Source organism: Labrus bergylta, chromosome 3, assembly GCF_963930695.1.
Source record: "Labrus bergylta chromosome 3, fLabBer1.1, whole genome shotgun sequence".
Lineage (NCBI taxonomy): Eukaryota > Metazoa > Chordata > Actinopteri > Labriformes > Labridae > Labrus > Labrus bergylta.
In genome coordinates this window covers 30,864,829-30,883,939 of record NC_089197.1, presented here as the reverse complement: position 1 = coordinate 30,883,939, position 19,111 = coordinate 30,864,829, and the positions used below count along the sequence as shown (strand labels likewise).

General features: G+C 39.9%; 1 protein-coding gene across 1 annotated transcript in view; it reads left to right on the top strand.

The window, feature by feature from the left end:
- Positions 1-19,111, top strand: part of LOC109989353 (CUB and sushi domain-containing protein 1) — a 197,989-nt gene that overhangs the window by 119,921 nt on the left and 58,957 nt on the right. The window contains exons 30-40 of the mRNA XM_065953146.1: positions 1,187-1,282; positions 1,431-1,634; positions 2,018-2,142; positions 2,253-2,349; positions 3,501-3,605; positions 8,662-8,780; positions 9,144-9,213; positions 10,799-10,915; positions 12,617-12,826; positions 14,572-14,760; positions 15,238-15,415. Of these exons, the coding sequence (XP_065809218.1) occupies positions 1,187-1,282; positions 1,431-1,634; positions 2,018-2,142; positions 2,253-2,349; positions 3,501-3,605; positions 8,662-8,780; positions 9,144-9,213; positions 10,799-10,915; positions 12,617-12,826; positions 14,572-14,760; positions 15,238-15,415 (1,510 nt within the window). The remainder of the gene's footprint in view (positions 1-1,186; positions 1,283-1,430; positions 1,635-2,017; positions 2,143-2,252; positions 2,350-3,500; positions 3,606-8,661; positions 8,781-9,143; positions 9,214-10,798; positions 10,916-12,616; positions 12,827-14,571; positions 14,761-15,237; positions 15,416-19,111) is intronic.

Genomic DNA, 19,111 nt, shown 5'->3' with positions numbered 1-19,111 from the left:
TTCAATATTTCCTCTGGATTGTTTATTCAGTTGGGTGCGTATGAGTACGATTAGCTTTTATATCTGAGAGGAGTACGGTTTGTTGCTAAAATCATTATCAAACTCTGGATAGATCTGATGGTTCTCTGAGGTATTCCTTTCTATTTCATACACACAGGTTTACATTTTGACTTTTCTTTTCTCTCATTGTACCTTTCTCCTTTTTTGTGTTTATCCAGCTGCTTGATTCAGAACTATAGTCACTTTTTTGTCTAAATGTAGAGTAGCTACACACTCAACATATTTTTCTTTAGTGATCTTCATTAGTTCAGAGAAAGGAATCTGGTATATCTGATGAAAATGGGTGGCTTATTTCTTAAAGTTAATTTGGGTTTGAAGACCTCCTTTTCACTAAAACTGGCAGCACAGAAAGAAACACAACCGGCTTTACAGAACAGTGTTAGCCGCATCATTACCATATCACACGCGCGTGCACACATGCACACAAGCACACACACAGTTTAACAGCTTTGGAGCACATTGTTCCAGCTATCTGACTGATTATCCTGACACACAAACATAATAGCACACATACACACATTCTAAACTTAAAGCATACACACACACACACACACACACACACACATCTCGATGCAGCTAATGATGGTTCTAAATGTCAGCCACACCAGAGCATGTTATTCTCATTTATCACTGTTACTGGGTTTGCTTGTGTAGCCTGTGCATATAAATCTGTGTGTGTGTGCATGTACTTTGTGTTTGTGTGTGTGTTTGTTTGTGCATTCTTATTATTGTAAGGACCGCATTGTAGCCTGAGGTGAAAATGAATAAGAAACCCCGCTTAGTGCTGAGTTATGAATGTAAACTAGCACAGCTAAATGTAGGGTTATGAGTGTCAGTGGAGCAGGCAGGCTGTGCAAGAATGTGTGTGATCATGTGTGTAGTGTTGGTGTGTGTACCTGCTCATATGTCTGTTATAGTCTGTGTCTCAATCGTCTGTACTTGGAAAAAAAAAGAAAGAAAACACATAAAGCGGTGTTCTTTGGAGAGTAATTCGTGAAGTTTTAAGCATGAAAAAGGATTTGTAATTTATCATGAGTGTGTGTGTGTGTGTGTGTGTGTGTGTGTGTGTGTGTGTGTGTGTGTGTGTGTGCGTGCGCGTGCGTGTGTTTGTAATTGTGTGTCCCAGGTGAGACATTGCCATTGGCAACATCCAATCAGATCATGCTGAGGTTCAATGCTAAGAGTGGCCAGTCAGCTAGAGGCTTTCACTTTGTCTACCAAGGTAACTATTTTTCTCTCACATATTCACCTAAACACAATAAGTCTTACTCAACTCACGTTCAATGTGAAACTCTTTTTGTATCTGTATTTCTCTTATTTTCTCATTTCATTCTTCCTATTCTATGTGTTCTTTCCTTTCATTGCGGTAGCTGTTCCCCGCACCAGTGACAGTCAGTGCAGCTCAGTGCCAGAGCCTCGGTATGGCAGACGGATCGGTTCAGAGTTCTCTGCTGGATCTGTGGTTCGCTTCGAGTGCAGTCCAGGGTATCTGCTGAAAGGATTCAGTGCCATCCGGTGCCAGGCTGTGCCAGGTGCTCTCGCACAGTGGAACGCAACAACACCGACTTGCATTGGTAAGGCTGCCTGACCCTGAATGTGTAAAAATGTAAACAGCATACAAAAAAAAGTAGGTCCATTGTAAGAAATCAATCCTTTCTGTAAATCATCCACTGTCGAAGTGAGGATTCTGACATTATTCCTAACAAACCAAATGTATGCCTACGTGAAATCTCTGTCTGCTGTGAGCAAGCCTTTTGCAAACAGCATAAACTGTCACCTCAGTTTATGCCATAAATAATGTTTGTTATCATATTTCCTCTCTCTCTGGCCCCATGTAGTGCTCATTTGATCACCATATTGTCACAGAGTAGGCACAGCCATATTCCAACAACCTGTCCCTCCTGTTAGCCATTTAGTTGATAGAGATTGTCAAGAAATTTTATATTTTTCATTCTAGTTCCCTGCAGTGGCAATTTAACTGAACGTCGTGGTACAATACTGTCTCCTGGCTACCCTGAACCTTACCCAAACAGTCTCAACTGTCTGTGGAGGATACATGTCAGTGAAGGGGCTGGGATTCAGGTACAGATGTTATATGAACTCAGAAATAATTCAAATTAATCAACAATAACTCTGGAATATACAGAAAAAAATCTGATTTTGTTCATTTATTTCCACTGTTTGCTATTTAGATCCAAGTGATGACGTTTGCGACTGAGCACAACTGGGACTCTCTGGAGATCTATGACGGAGGAGACATGACAGCTCCTAAATTAGGGTCATTTTCTGGTATGACAATACTTTCACACACACACACACACACACACACACACACACACACACAAACTTGTGTTCAGTCACCCACGCACACAAACACTCCGGAGATCCATGATGGATGAGATATGACAGCTCCTAAACTATAGATACAAACACACACACACACACACACACACACACACACACACACACACACACACACACACGCACATTAAGACTGACAGACACATACGCACACACAAATACACACACACAGAAGATGTATGAGGAATTAGATAAGACAGGTTTCAACTTTAGATACACATACACAAGCAGGGTGCACTGGGGATCTATGATGGATGAGTTTTAATACTAAAAAATATCATATATATGTCCTAAATACATTTCTTTAAAACTCCGATTTCCTGGCAGTCAGGGAGAGGAAGACAAGAAAAGTAGGAAGGGAGGGGGAGGGGGGGGGGGAGGGGAGCGGGGGGGGGGTTCACTGAGAGTTTGAGTGAAGGATGGAAGAAAAAGTGAGAGAATGAAAAAGAGGGGGATGAAGACGACAATGAGGGATAAAGAATGATCTAACCTTTTACGATTTCCCAGTGGAGTTTCCCCTGTGACCTGCCCTGAGCACATACCTGTCACACACCTATCACACATAAAACATGCCGCCCATAGGGCAACAGAAACACACACGCACACACACACACACACACACACAAATGTGCCCTTCTCAAGAAGGCACACTGGGGAGCTGCCCACTCTAACCACAGTGATCTGGTGGCTGGCCACTGAGCAGCTTCACTGGGGCCGTGGAGGGTTGTTCACTTGAGGACACTCAAATGCTAGCAGTCTGTGGGGGGGAGCAGGGGTCACTACCTTTCTCTACACATCATTTCCCAGATGGCCAAAGAATTTAAACAAGACTTATGGTCAAAGTCTTGTTTGCCAAAATAGTGTCACCATTTATTTTGTATGACATCTCTTTCTATATGATCAGCATTGTCTTACATGAACTATTTTGCTGTTGTGTTTTCTTACCATATGCTACGCGTTTAACTGCAAAACACTATTGTCAGAATATTGTGGATTGTATATGAAAAATGATCAGCTTGTTTCTATCTGTAAACATCAACTGTTTCTGTTTACTCTGTTTATTTGTTTGTCTTGTACAGGGACCACTGCACCCGCCCTCCTTAACTCAACGTCCAATCAGCTTCTTCTGCACTTTCAGAGTGACATCAGTGTGGTGGCAGCAGGTTTCCATCTCGAATACAAGAGTAAGTTAACAGACATACAGACAGACACACACACAGACAGATACAGACAGACAGACAGACACACACACAGACAGACAGACAGACAGACAGACAGAAAACTAGGGAGTGAATATTGGGTGCGTTCTCACCAGAGACCACAAACCCACAGACACAAACTTGTACTTTTTTTGCAGCCGAAGCTTCAACATCAAATAACAAGAATCAGTGACCTGAACTGGTATAGCCTTAAAGCATACACACAAAAATTTGAACTCACATAGGGGCACACACACACACACACACACACACACACACACACACACACACACACACACACACACACACACACACACACACACATGCACATACAGAGAACACACCTACAGGGACCTAAATAGAAACAAGTGGAGTCAGACACATACATACACAAGTGGTTTTGCTCGTGTCTTTCATGCAGACAAAGACAGACGAAGGTATAGACCTGCTTATTAACATCATGCATTTACACACATACACACCTGTCAGGGCATGGCTTTGCTTTTCAGGCCTTTGTAGTTGTTTTGGCTTAGATTCACTTCTAGATCAATGAGCATGTCCCCTTTCCTGAGTACATGTGAGTGTTGTTGTGTGTTTGAACATGCATTCGTGTGTACATGTGCGTGTGTGTGTGTTTAGTGCACACATTTGTGGCTCAATAGTCTGAAAACCCAACAGTCATGTCTGAGGCAGTTCATTATGTCTAGTTTCCTTACTTTTAATAAAATGTATTTCTGAGTGTGGTTACTCTTCTTTTAGTGGCTTTTATTATCAGATGACCCATACATGACAACTACATTTCAAGTGGGTTTCTTCCTCTAGAACAATTTTAAAAAATGGTACCGGCTCTGAGAACAGCCACTCTTTGATTTTCATGTTCTTCACATTTATTTGGCTTAGGCCTGCTGCACATATGAGTTGAAAGCAGTGCAAGTGTTTTGTTTTTTTGGTGTATTTGGCCTTTTCCTCTACAAAAAGTTGAGTTTCTAGTTTCCATTGATGGAAGGAAGGATCATATACGTTACCAGGGTGCGAATTGCCGGGGGGGATGGGGGGGATTTCCCCCCCTCTGGTCTATATATCCCTGCCTCTGCTTAATTATTATTATTTATCTCCGGTGGGGACAAAAAGTGTGTTTTGTGGATGTTGTTATTCCATTGGACTACACGTAGCATTGATATAAAGGCAAATATTCTCATTACATCGTCATATAGCGGACTCTGTTGCTTCGGCCGCTACTTCCGCAGTGTTTTTATACGTCACGTCTTAACTCAGGAAATCCCCCAACCCCCCTAGCCTCTGACAGGGATAGTCCCCCGCTGAGAGAGGCATAGCCAGGTCGGGAGAATCTCCGGAGCGGTCCTCCTGTAATTATCTAGATATTATCCGGAGTGCCTATGTGAAAACGGCTTTAGAATAACGAGCTAAGCCTGTCAATGGCAAAAACAAACACTTTTAGTGGACGTACTTTGATCGGCACATTTGCCCTGAAGCAGCCTGCTGGCTGTGGCCATCTACTGGACCGATTCCAAAACTTTTTGTAGCCTACCTATTCGTCATTAAGACACCAAAATGTATAAAAATAATGTCCAGGTTTAAAAAATCCCCAAGTTATCCTAAATATTATACTATTTGTAGAATTAGATGGATAGATAAGTGGTGGCTGGTAGCCCAATTCCGACGTGTGTGAACCAAACATCTCAATTATCTCCAGAGAATTGTAAAGTTCAAAAGTCAAAATTTACTGAAAAAAGATCAATGTAATCATTTCCAAAATTCACAACATGTTTTTATCTAACGAAACTTTCTGTTTCAATTATATTTGTTTGCATTTACCCTTTCAGAAACAACATTTTCACTGCGATCAAAAATCTTTTCTCTCTCCCACTACTCACTACTGTATTAACGGGAAGGTCTCGGAATAATCCAGCGGCACCATAAATGATATTCATTAAAGGCTAAAAAGCTTAAAAGTCTATAGGCCCACTGTAATTCATATTTTTTTCATGAATAAAAACATTTAAAAAACATCCCCCCTCTGTTAATTTTACAAATCGCACCCTGTACGTCACCTCAGTTTTTGGTTAAACCAAGACCCAATGTGAGCTCCAACTCAGGCTGGGTCCACATTAAATTCAGCTCTCTGTGCCACAATGTGTATTATCCAAGTGAATCAAACTTCAAACTTACAACTTCCATGGTGCACTTTTTGCATCATTTCCTGCCTCCTAAGACCCCTGCTGTGAGAGACATGTGAAAAGCAACTTAAGAACATTTCAGTGATGGGTTATTAAGATTTTTCTTTGGAAATTTTCAGGGGTGCGTTTGTAAAAAGAGGCTTTTCAAAAATAAAATGTATGACTGTTGCTTGTTCAGTTGTGGTGCTTTATGGTGCTGTCACATTTGTTGTTAACATCAAACACAATCTGAGTCTGTTGGATCAAGTTGGTCTGCACTTGCATCCTTTTTCATGTTGGGTTAAGAACATTACAGTATGCCAAGAGATTTTTGGAAAGTTTTTCACAGGTCATTCTTCAGGAATCCAAATTCTGTGGTTTTTAAAGACATCTTGTCAAGATTTATTCCAGTAACCAGCACCTTATCTTCACTTTGAGTAGATGGGAACACGGTGACATAGCTCCTTTTCTGAAATCACATTGTGGGTCACAATGAAAAAGCAAGCATAGCATCAATCTTTTTTTTTTGTGTTTGCACCCCTTTGTGTATGTTTAGCCTTGATGATGTTGACCTCTGCCTCTTCCTGTTTTCACAATAAAAGAAAAAGTTGTAGCACAGCACAGGGGGAGTAGAGAAGGAAAAGGGCACACAGTAAGGGAGCGATATCTTATGTAAGAAGAGTTGAAAACAAACACAGAGAAAAACAGATGTCTTCTTGTAAAGGATAATCATCTTATCTTTTTTTTTTGTAAATCTATGTCTTGTTCTATGGTCAAAACATAGTGTTAGTCAGCAAGTAGGCTATAGGCTGTTATCACAGAAAGCCCAGTCCAAGTACAGCAGTCTGAGAGTTGACATTTTTCCATGATCATCTAAAAAGTATAGCACACATCCTACCAAAGTAAGAGCTTTTTCAGGACTCATATTTAAATAGTGCTCAGGTCAAACTGAGTGCCAACACATTAATCCAAAACAGAAAACAATCAATGTTAACCTCTTCAACAAATGATGCTTTGTACCTTTTTTCTATTAGGAACAAAGTTTAACCAGGTCAATCATTAATTGATAATACTGATTTGACAATAATTATAATTATCCCTCCATTGTTTTTTCCAATGTCTCTTCATGGAAACTTAAAGAAAACAGAGAGACTTATATACGTTTAAACAATAGGCTCCTTCCCATGACTTTATGTTTAATTATTTCAACTGAAAAACATGGAAGGTGGAACTATTTGTTTTGTTTTTTCTGACACAATATGTTCCTGCACTGACTCCACTGTGACAAGTGTAGAAACTAAAAACTAAAGGTAGAAGAAACCCAACCTTTGAGCTGCTGTGCTTGAAAACGTTCCCCTTTTAGCTCGTAGAAGTGGACTAAATCCTCTGCTGGGGACACATCTGTGACTTTGATGATGATGTTCCCATAACTTTAATCTGACTTAAGGGACATTCTTCTAAAGGGCAGAGTGAGACAGCTCTCTCTTGTGTCTATGTTTAAGTAAACAGAGACCGAAGTATAGTTGATCCAGTTAGAATTAAATGCTGACACTGTCTAGTTGTAGTCCAGTGGCCCTAGTGGAGCGCTTTGTGGTCCTGTCAGCATTTTACAGAGCATCGCTGCTCTGTCATAACCCGGGAACACAGGGAGCAGTTTGCTAGCACACACACAAACAGAGAGAGAGAGAGAGAGAGAGAGAGAGAGAGAGAGATACGGCCGGCTTAATGGAATAGTTTCATTGATCAGTAGTCCTGACAGCCTGCTGATGCTTCGCCTGATAAAACACTGTTTGTGCCTGCGTGTGTGTCTCAAAGTTACTGTCTCACGCAGCTATTTCACTTATGCTACATCCAAAATAAGCCCTCCTAAAGTCTCTTTGCAAACACACACTGGTGTAACAGTCAGCCATACATACACACTCACACAGACCCGACTGGGCAACCTGTGTGTGTGTGTGTGTGTGTGTGCTCAGCGCGATCACATCGTTTTGCTGCTAGGAGAGTAGATAATGAAGCAACCAGACTAGAAGCAAACACACACACACACACACACATTCTGTCCACTCTATCCCCTTATTTTACTCTCTATCCCTCATACGCCCCTGTGTTGTCATGGTAACTGCTCTAGGGCAGTCTCCTGCGGAAGTTTCCAAGTGAAACACACACGCGCACACACACACTCGTGAACACACAGATAGTGATGCTGTTTGATGAAGGGCCTTCCGCTTTCAAACTTATTAAGGATGTGTTTAACCTTGATTGTGTTGGGAATTCACAACCAAAGTCATTATGGTACGTTCACATGTTTTTGAAGCTCATTTCAGAGGCTGCTCTCACCTCTGAGCTTTTGTTATTGTACAAGCTGTTCGTTTTTTTGTAATATCTTACAAACACTAAACACTAAGAGCTTTTGGTAATAAATCTGCCACATTAGTTTCTCTGTTAAATGAATCTAAATATTGTAAACATTTGCTATGTGCTGAAAAACTTTAAAATGTACCCAAGAGACGATACTTTCTTTATATTGCAAAAAAGTACCATATAGATGACCTGCAGTGATTTCACCTTAATGTCTTTTTAGACATCCAAAGAAAAGACAGAGTAGAAAACAGAAGAGGGGATGTGTTTCCTGTCATAGCCATGTTTAAGTGAATCATCATGAATTGAAATGTAAAGGTTTATAAATCAGTTTGTGCTAAATTGACTTGAGAAGTGATAATAATGTCCCATTCAGTGTTTTTTTTTCTGTCCATACTTACCTTGATTCCTTTGTTGACGACAACTAAAAACCTTAAGACAAAAGGGATTATATTGAAGACAGTTTACTGTGCTTACATTTTTTTCCCTCTCTTATTGAACTTTAGCTGTTGGTCTCACCACCTGTCCAGAGCCAATGATTCCAGCCAACGGCATTAAAGCAGGAGACAGATATATGGTCAATGAGGTGGTAGCCTTCACCTGTGAACCTGGATACACATTACAGGTAACGGTCACAGACACACAGACTCACCAATATACAGTAGTATTATACAGGCATACATTTTTAAGTTTCTAGCTGCGCATTGTTAAAGGCAGGTATTATTTCACTTAAAGTTAGATTTTTTTAAACGTTGTTTATGAGAAGAACTGTACATATTATGACGCATAACTTTTGTACAAACATACACATTGGTCTATCGGTCTAAAATCATCAACAGTTCAATTTCCAATCGCAAAAAAAATATGCTGAGAATGTACATTTAGTCCTATTTTTTTCTTCACTATTGAAATTTTAATAGAAAATGAACTACTCTGTGGATGAAAATCTGTGTCTAAAACCTAAGCTCTCTTATATTTTCTTTTTCAGGGCCACTCACACATTTCCTGCATGCCCGGGACAGTGCGTCGATGGAACTACCCACCTCCTCTTTGTATAGGTAACACACACACATACCATACACACATACAAACACACACAAATGAATGATCGATCCATTCATAAGATATGGGAAAAGAAATATGTCTCTCAAATGTGAGGCTCACATTTAAGTAAAAAGGCCGGTGAAGTGAAAGAAGCATTCAAGTAGAAAAGAGATGTTAGCTCATTTCTGTCGAAAGTCGACACCATGACAGGTTTATAGTCAAGTTTTGTGCAGAGGTCATCGGAAAGCTCCTTTTGAGGAATTTTTACACATTTCATTTTAAGGGTGATATATATATATATATAACATGTATAAAGGCAGCTCTTTTCTCATGAGGAAAAAGTCATTTAAAAAGGTATTTTTTAATTCAAACCTAAGAGTTACCAATAGTGAAGGACTCTGGCCTTGCCATTCACTGAAACAGAACCAGAAGATCATTGAACATCTTACTCCTCTGCCAAATGAAATACATCACAGTAGCACGCAACAGGAATGTGAATTTTTCATCAAATGAATCAGAAGTATGGCTGAATGAGGACGAGTGGTGGGAATATTTAATAATGTCACCTGAAAGTCAGATTTGTCAAAGTAAGCAACTTCTCGACTGACAGGAGGTCAGTGATCTTTCAGATCAATAAACCTCCAGGAACAGAACAGCTCACAAACAGAATTTTTTTTTTTTTTCATGTGCTGAGAGCCAAACGTCCTTACTTCTGCAACAGTGTTTTTGATTACATTAGTGTTCAGGTTTAGGCCTGAATAATTCAGTCCTCAGGGAAACTTGTAGCGAGTCTGGGGAGCCCATTCCAGTTAAACTCAACCTTGAAATGTCGGGTATACTAAACCCAGCCCTGCCCAATACTCTGCAGTGTGAGTCAGTCTTATTATTCTCTCTCAGCCAGATACAAGGTGATCACACATTCATGTCCAAATCTGTTAATTAAAGGGAGAATCGAGTACTGATTTTTCCAATATTATTAAAAAAGCATATACAGTATGTTTATAACTAAGTGGCCACTTAAAAAAGTTCCATCCATCTTATTCTAACACAGCTGTCCCACCACGATATACATCTTTACATGGATGTAAAGTTCTTTTCACTTTTTTCTAGACTGTCAAAGGTGTTTAAGTTTTAAGGTGCATTACATGTTTGTCTATAGAGAGGTCATTTAATATAATTATATTCACCTTCTGAATTGATGAAATGCTGCACCCAGACATAAACATTTAATCCATAATCTACTAGTCAACATTTTTGAAGGATAAACATTTCAAAACTTAAAGGAGTGTCCATAAAAAAGTATTTTCAACCAATTAGATATATTTTATAGCCGAGCTGTTGCATAACATTTTAAAACATTGCTCTAGGTAAAAGTTAAGAGTAACGGGTGCCTCTTGAGTGTGAATATTTATATTGCTACTATCCCTGTAAAAGTTCTTCTAACCCCTTTGGTTGCTGTTTGTTTCTGTCATTTTGAACACTTTGGGCTCTTCGCTGCAGCCTAACCTTCTTCCTGCTGCAGCACAGAGGATAAAGTGATGATCCCTCAGTACGCTGTTGTCTATTTTAACAATGTGTTTGCTCTGCCTGTGTTGTCAGCTCGTTGCGGCGGGGTGTTGTCTGAGATGAGTAGTGTCATCCTTAGTCCAGGTTTCCCTGGCAACTACCCTGGCAACCTGGACTGCACCTGGCAAATCAACCTGCCAACTGGATATGGTAAGTGTTGTGGGACGGAAGAGCATTCCTAAAAAGACTGTGTCACTTTCAGTACATCTGTTGATGTAGTTTGAAAACGCAGAGCTCCTTTTTTTTAGCACGGAATCAGCAGCAGCAGCACATGGTTTATTGAATGCTTCACCACATGTTTAATTAGAGGCTGACACATGGTGTGTGCGGTTTAATGACCACAGTAACTGATGGTTGGAATTGCACACATTCTTAACCCTTTGTGGGCATGTGTGTGTGTGTGTGTGTGTGTGTGTGTGTGTGTGTGTGTGTGTGTGTGTGTGTGTGAGAGAGATACAGATCTGAGGTTTTAGAGGAGTTGGATCTTGAAAGAGGTCGGTATTGGAGGAGGTTTTCTAAAGTCTGCAGTCACTAGATTTCACTGTGACAGAAAGCCTTCAGGAATATCTATATCTATATATCTATAATATCTATATCTATATATCTATAATATAACAAAGAGAGAAATGACACATCAGCACTCGCTGTCCTTCACATTAAAAATCTAAAACTGATCCAGACTCCATCGGGCGCAGCAGTGTCTTGTGATTGGTCCACAGTTAGTGTACTGTGATTGGTCCATAGTTAGTGTACTGTGATTGGTCCATAGGTTAGTGTATGGTGATTGGTCCATAGGTTAGTGTACTGTGATTGGTTCAGAGGTTAGTGTACTGTGATTAGTCCATAGGTTAATGTACTGTGATTGGTCCATAGGTTAATGTACTGTGATTGGTCCATAGGTTAGTGTACTGTGATTAGTCCATAGGTTAGTGTACTGTGATTGGTCCATAGGTTAGTGTACTGTGATTAGTCCATAGGTTAGTGTATGGTGATTGGTCCATAGGTTAGTGTACTGTGATTGGTCCATAGGTTAGTGTACTGTGATTAGTCCATAGGTTAGTGTATGGTGATTGGTCCATAGGTTAGTGTACTGTGATTGGTCCATAGGTTAGTGTACTGTGATTAGTCCATAGGTTAGTGTACTGTGATTGGTCCATAGGTTAGTGTACTGTGATTAGTCCATAGGTTAATGTACTGTGATTGGTTCATAGGTTAGTGTACTGTGATTAGTCCATAGGTTAGTGTATGGTGATTGGTCCATAGGTTAGTGTACTGTGATTGGTCCATAGGTTAGTGTACTGTGATTAGTCCATAGGTTAGTGTACTGTGATTGGTCCATAGGTTAGTGTACTGTGATTGGTCCATAGGTTAATGTACTGTGATTGGTTCATAGGTTAGTGTACTGTGATTAGTCCATAGGTTAGTGTACTGTGATTGGTCCATAGGTTAGTGTACTGTGATTGGTCCATAGGTTAGTGTATGGTGATTGGTCCATAGGTTAGTGTATGGTGATTGGTCCATAGGTTAGTGTATGGTGATTGGTCTATAGGTTAGTGTACTGTGATTGGTCCATAGGTTAGTGTACTGTGATTGGTCCATAGGTTAATGTACTGTGATTGGTCCATACGTTAGTGTATGGTGATTGGTCCATAGGTCAGTGTACGTGATTGGAACATTTTCTAATAATTTGGGTATGTATTGGTATATACTGTGTCTGATGGCCAGGGGTGGAAATTGGGGGGAATGCAGGGGAAAGCTGTTCGAGGAGTAAAAGTCAAGAGGAAACGACCGTCAGACATTCGACCAGAGTATGGTTGCATTTACTGACATTGTTACTTTTTTGTTTTCCAGGAGCCCATATTCAGTTCCAAAACTTCTCCTCTGAAGACAACCATGACTTCCTAGAGGTCCGTGCTGGACCTCAGCACAGCTCTGCTCTGATTGGACAGTTTACTGGCTCACTGATCCCGCCCCCTCTGCTAAGCACCACACACCTGACGATCATCCACTTCTACAGCGACCACTCGGAGAACAGGCCTGGTTTCAAGCTCACCTATCAGGGTGAGTTAAGATCAAATAAAGCAGACTATTAAAAATGGAGAATTTTCTTTTAAATCTGTGTTCATCTTGAGCCTAACTGTTAATTCTCTCCATATTGGATTGGAGAAAAATTGTTGTTTGAATTAGTTAGTGAAAAATAAAACGTCTGAATAGTTGTAAATAAATAAAACTTGTAAGTTGCTGAATTACAAGGCCTTCAAATTCCAATAAATAACAGCTAGGATGAGAAAATGAATTGCTCTAAGGTTTTGAGCTTTGATCCGCGGATGAGTCATGCTAAAGACTTAAAAACTTTATGGCTCTCTTCTCATCGTTAGACGAGATGGATTGTTAGTAAGCCCCTGTGAGAGACTGGCATCTTGTCCAGCAGGATTTACTTGTAGCCCCAAGTGCTACACTTCAAAGACACAGGAGATGCACTGTGGGCCAAGAAGCAAACAAAACTAGAACAGAGCTTACAAACTTACATATAAACTGACCCAGATTCACATGCACTTAATCAGAATCTCCTCCATTTTCAGTAGCAATATCCCCTAACACTGCAGTCTATGTCACTGCTAATTCATTGGTATAGGGATGCTGTGGGCATTTTCACTCCATGTACCAGAAAAGAAGGCTTTTTTTTATTTTACTGACAGCAAAGATCAGGAGTGCACTGTAATCCATGCAGAGGCTCATCATGCTGTCCTCTGTTGGGTTGGTTGTAGTTTCAAAGCAGGAAGAAATCCCACCTCCACTTTTGGCCCACACTCTCCCTCATTCCTCTTTCAGTTTCTTTGTATCTCTTCATCCTCTCATTTTCCTTCCCATTGATGCTGCTCCCACATGGGACCTCGACATCTATCATCACTTGCTTTTATTTACCTCCTACATGTCCACAACGTCCAGTTTAGCTTGTCAATATTTGTTTACCTGCCAGGATCTGAAGAGCCCCACAGGATCTTAATTCTGACATTCTTAAGAATCCTTTGTAGCATCTCCCATCTGGGTACGGGACAGACTAACCACTACTGGCAGAAACACAGGTGTTCCAGTACACAGCCTGCTCTGTGAGTGTTACCCATGAAGTTTTGTCCCAAACCTTTAGATTTTGCCACTACCAGAAACTGTCACCGGGACTTCTTTGCACAATCAGCCATCAGGCGCTGCAGAACTCCCTTCCCTGTATTGACCTGGTAGTGAGTGCTTGTTCTTGTGCTCTGAGGTGTTGTCCTTCTGTCTAGTCTTTTCTTGCAGTCCGTCACCTCCGCTCTTTGTCAGTGACATGTCTAATGGAAGTACTCGACTTTCCATCAGACTCACACAAGAGTGAGATGTGACCTAAATAGACCCTGTGAAACTTCCATTTCCTGCAGCAAGAGCGGACTCGCCATGCAAACATGTGCCAGATAAGTGTGTAGGAGGCGATTAGAACTATTGATGTTGCTGCACTTACAATTGGTAGCCTCTGTGGGTTATAGATTTTTAATGCCCCTTCAAGTCCATTAGCTGCAGACTGAAAAAGTGGCTGAAATACAATGCATAACGCCTGTCAGTGTAGAGTTGCATTTTGGGACTTTGGGCAGGCATGAAAGGCTTTCTATATAAGAACACACAACACAGAGGGACACATATAAAGTACACTTTATTGAACTATCTGACTATAACTCATTTTAATCTAGAAAATCCAAAACTAACTTGATGTGCATATACAAAAAAAATATACAAAAAATGTCATTTATTTTGCTTTATCTCTTTTTCTTCAGCCTTTCAACTTCAAAACTGCCAGGACCCTGCTCCCTTCCCCAACGGTGACATCATCAACAACGACTACAGCGCTGGCCAATCGATCACTTTCCAGTGCTATCCTGGTTACGTTCTGATCGGACACACAGTGTTGACGTGCCTGCATGGGACCAACAGAAAGTGGAACCACCCATTTCCACGCTGTGAAGGTAAACATAAGTGATAACTCTGATATTCATTTATTTTAATTGATGTTCACCTTAGACAGTGTGTGATTTGTTGTTGTGTCATAATTCCTACCCCTGAACATCCACATCCTTTACCTACTAAATGTAATTTATTACCTGTACATTTACAAATGTTGTTTATCCTAATTGAATTTCAGTAAATTTAATCTAAGTTGTTTCACAAGCCAGCAGCGTAAACTGCTAAGTAGAAAGAAAAAAATGATACGTCCCTCGGATCATTTACTTCATACATCAATAGCATAACCATTGCTCTTATTCATAACACTTTTACTGCTACCTCTGATTCTACTTGTGCTATGGCAAATTATGATGATAACTGTGTTCCTCACTGTCTACGGTTCAACATCTATTCTTGTCTCCTGAACCTCGCAGGTCTAGGACATTAGAATAAAGTGACAGATTTGCAAATAGATCATCGTATAACTTTGCTTTTTACAGCTCCTTGCGGCTACAATGTCACGGCTGAAAATGGGACCATCTATTCACCTCAGTACCCCAATGAATACCCAAACTCCCAGGACTGTGGCTGGCTCATCACTGTTCCCCACGGACATGGAGTTTATATTAATTTTACCTTACTGCAGACAGAGCCTGTCACAGATTACATCGCTGTCTGGTAAGTGTGGATAGTCTCTCACACACACACACACACACACACACACACACACACACACATATATATACACACAAATGCACAAGTTTCTTTTCTATTCTGCTTTTCATTCTGGCATCACTACCTTGTAAGTTTGAATGTACTTAAAGCTGCTCTCCTCTCACAAAAAACAAGATGAAGTTTTTTCATCCTGTCTTCTGTTTTTTATTCATCTATATCTGTCCCTTCAACACAGACGTTTTCTGATTTATTTTATTGGTGTTATGATCCCTGGTGTTGGTTGCACGTTAATCCTTTAAATCTTTATACAAACACTGTGTTCGATGTTCAAATGTATATCTCAATGTGTCAACTGATATGGCTAAATGAATAGCTGGGTTTAATACACAGGGATCACAGCTCCATGGACTCCCAATACATACATGCCCACAGATTCTGTGCCATGCATGCACAGACTCTCCTGCGGTAATAATGTGATTCAGTGTGGAGGTAAGATTGTAATATCTGGAGTGTGAGAGTAATGCATTTACAATGGGACCACTGACCAATTCAATCTAACTCAGTAGCATGGCCAAACGCAGACCCAGAGAGGGCTCAGGAACTCTGGCAGTAATGATGAGATTCAGTGGGGAGTGGGAAATGTAATGAAAGGAGCTGTGGAGCCGGAGGTTTCGCAAATCCAACGGGACTCGTCTGTAACTGACAAACTCGGGTCAGTGTGAGGGAATTTTCTCACTTTTATTTTTCATCATGTTTGCTGTCAAATACTTTATTGAACAATGAATTTATGTGGAAGAAAATCGACTATTTGAGCCCTTATTTTTGGGGTTTGTTTGGTTTAGGAAATACATGTTTTGGCGCTTGGTTGAGGTCAGTCTTTTATTTTGAGGCTCAAGAGTCAAGCTTCAGGGAGTGAGCAGTTGAATTCAGGCAGCGGGAAAGTAATACATTCACAGCCGGTGACTACTCGCTTTCAATCTCTGCAGCCACCAGAGCCATGGATATAGCAACGGAGAGTCGCGGCATCAAGTTATTTTGCAGTTGCAAATTGATTTTTGTGATTCATGTGTTTTTTTGGCACATTTTATGTGGAACAGAATTATAAAATCGGATTCATAGATTGTACAGCACCAAAAGGCATCTGTAATATGACATTAGTGCATACATGATGGACTGTTGCAGCGCCCAATCTCAGGATATCTCACACAGGAATATATTTGAAAGTGGCTGGGGGCTCACGCTGCAGAGAGGAGTATGAATCTCAGACCCAGTGGGATTCCATCTACCTTCCAGGGCCTCCGACAGATTTAGAGTGGGTGATTCAAAGGTCTACTGCTACTGCATTACAGCCAAGTAAATAGAAGAGTACTGAAGCCTACGTCAGTACACTGGGCCTGAATAAAAAAAGGGAAATACAGAGCCTTTGCATTTGATTTAGTTATTTACTTTAATGCAATAAATATACATATTTGTAGGACATATACATGTAAGTCAGTACTGTCAATGTTAAAGATTTCATTGGTTTTAAATGCCAAACTAAAACAGAATGTATTTCTTTGGCTTTGCTTCAGACAGCTGTACTGTATAGTAACGTTAGCACAGGAGAGGAGAGGCATCCAAAATTACCTTTCAGTTGTGGACCAGATCAAAGGTCGTTGCGTCAGTGACTGAAGCCACATATGCTCTCTCTGCTCATGAGTGCGTCAACAAATCTTGTATTCTATCGCATATCTCTTTGCTGTGAGGTTTGTTTATGAGTGTCGGATGCTTGACTTGCCCAAATAGGATCAAATGTGCCTTTCATGTGAACGGCTGGAACATGATAGAGGTAGGGAGAATTAATGACCTACATCCTAATTGGATAACTAACAGAGGCCTTCTAAAACTTTTTTAATGATGGACTTTCTATTTGCAATTCTTTTAATTATGTGCATCGGCGCTGGACTGTAAAAAAAAAAAAAAAAAAAAAAAAAAAGATAACTGACATTATCTCAGTGTATTCATTAGAGCTGTAGATTGGGGCCACTGCTTTTGTCACGATTTGGGCATTTGACTATTTGGATTTCTGAATTCAGTTGGACAGAAGGAGGGCAAAGACATGTTTTATAAACGCCCTGTCTGAGCTGCTGGGTTAATAAGAAATTGATTGGGAGCATAATTTCAATTAAATATGGGTCTTTTAGCGGTTATCTTTGAGCGTCTGATCCCAAAGTGTGTCATAATGGATCTGAGCGGACAAAAGCAAGCCTATTATTGATAATAATGAAAATTGCAATTTACTGCAGGAAACTACAAACAAATATTTATTTTTCAAAATTGTTATTGCACATCTAAGAGATTTTTTTTATGTTACAACAATGCTGAAAACCCCATATTTCTAATGTTTGAAGAAATAAAAAACGTCCTTGTTATTTCATCCACTGAGTGAAAACAAACCCACAACCAGCATTTTACAAGCAAGCGTGGCGCTAAACCGGGGATAGGGGGGGCGCTATAGCACCATTACAAATCTGTCTAACCCCGGTTAAGCAGACATACGTGAGGGATGTCTATATATATATATATATATATATATATATATATATATATATATATATATATATAAAAAAAAAAAAGAGAACTTAAAAAGTAACTATGAATTCATGAAAATCAAATATTCATAGAACCCGAACATATCAGTCAAGCTCCCCCGCAGCATCAGGAGAAAACAAATCCTCACGCCGTCCCTGTTTACAAGACTTCCAAACTGATTTTAAACCCTGATCTTCTTTCAGAGAAGTGCAAACACGTGTACCTGCACAACGTTGATGTTTGCCACCAGTGAGCAGTTTGTTTATTCAGTCACATCGTAAAAATCAAATCACACCTGGATGAAGCATTTAACTTTCATCGCTATCATGGATTTCCACTCGGAGACATCTGCAGAGGCAGTTTAGGGATCAGTTCAGTTTTGTAATAAAATATGGTTAGTTGAGGGAAGAATGGATTTTTTCAGGTAGATCAATTGAATGTTTCTTTTATTTCTGAACAGAGTGTTGAGAAATATGCTTATTGATGTTCACCAGTGCTGACACAATGCAGATTCATTAAATGTGATTATTCTCAGGTTTCCTATTGCTGAGTCAGAGGGTATATTCATAACATGCGCCCCATATATTCCCCATGAGCTATCTTTCAACATTTATATTATTAGATATGTTTTATTGATAAAACGTTATAGGATTAGAAGGATTTGTTCCCTTACAATCTAAATAACTATTGTTAAGGTTTAATGTAGACCCAAAAGCAGACATGGCAGCTAAACCTCTCTCTTGTGAGGTTAACCACACCCACTTCATTTGTGTTGTACACGTGGAGACCTTAAAGGCAGGGTTGGGAATTTTCTCCAGTTGAAATTGTCTTTAGGACCTGACAGAAATTAAATAACTCGTGCTCTGAAAAAGCAACAAAACATTGAGTGTTCTTTTTTTTTTTTTTTTAGCAAATCTATTCATCACAGGTGATAGAGTTTAGCATTGCTGTTTTTCTTATAAAACATCAAAGAAGATGCTGGAGTCTGTACTATTTTTTAAAATAGTTGTTCAAATTCTTTGAATTTATGATATCGAGTACATGTACTTACTTAAATTTATACAGTAGAACAAGTGAACAGAGTCTTTTTAGGAAGGGCTTTTTTCTCTGAAGTAAATTATCTGATTT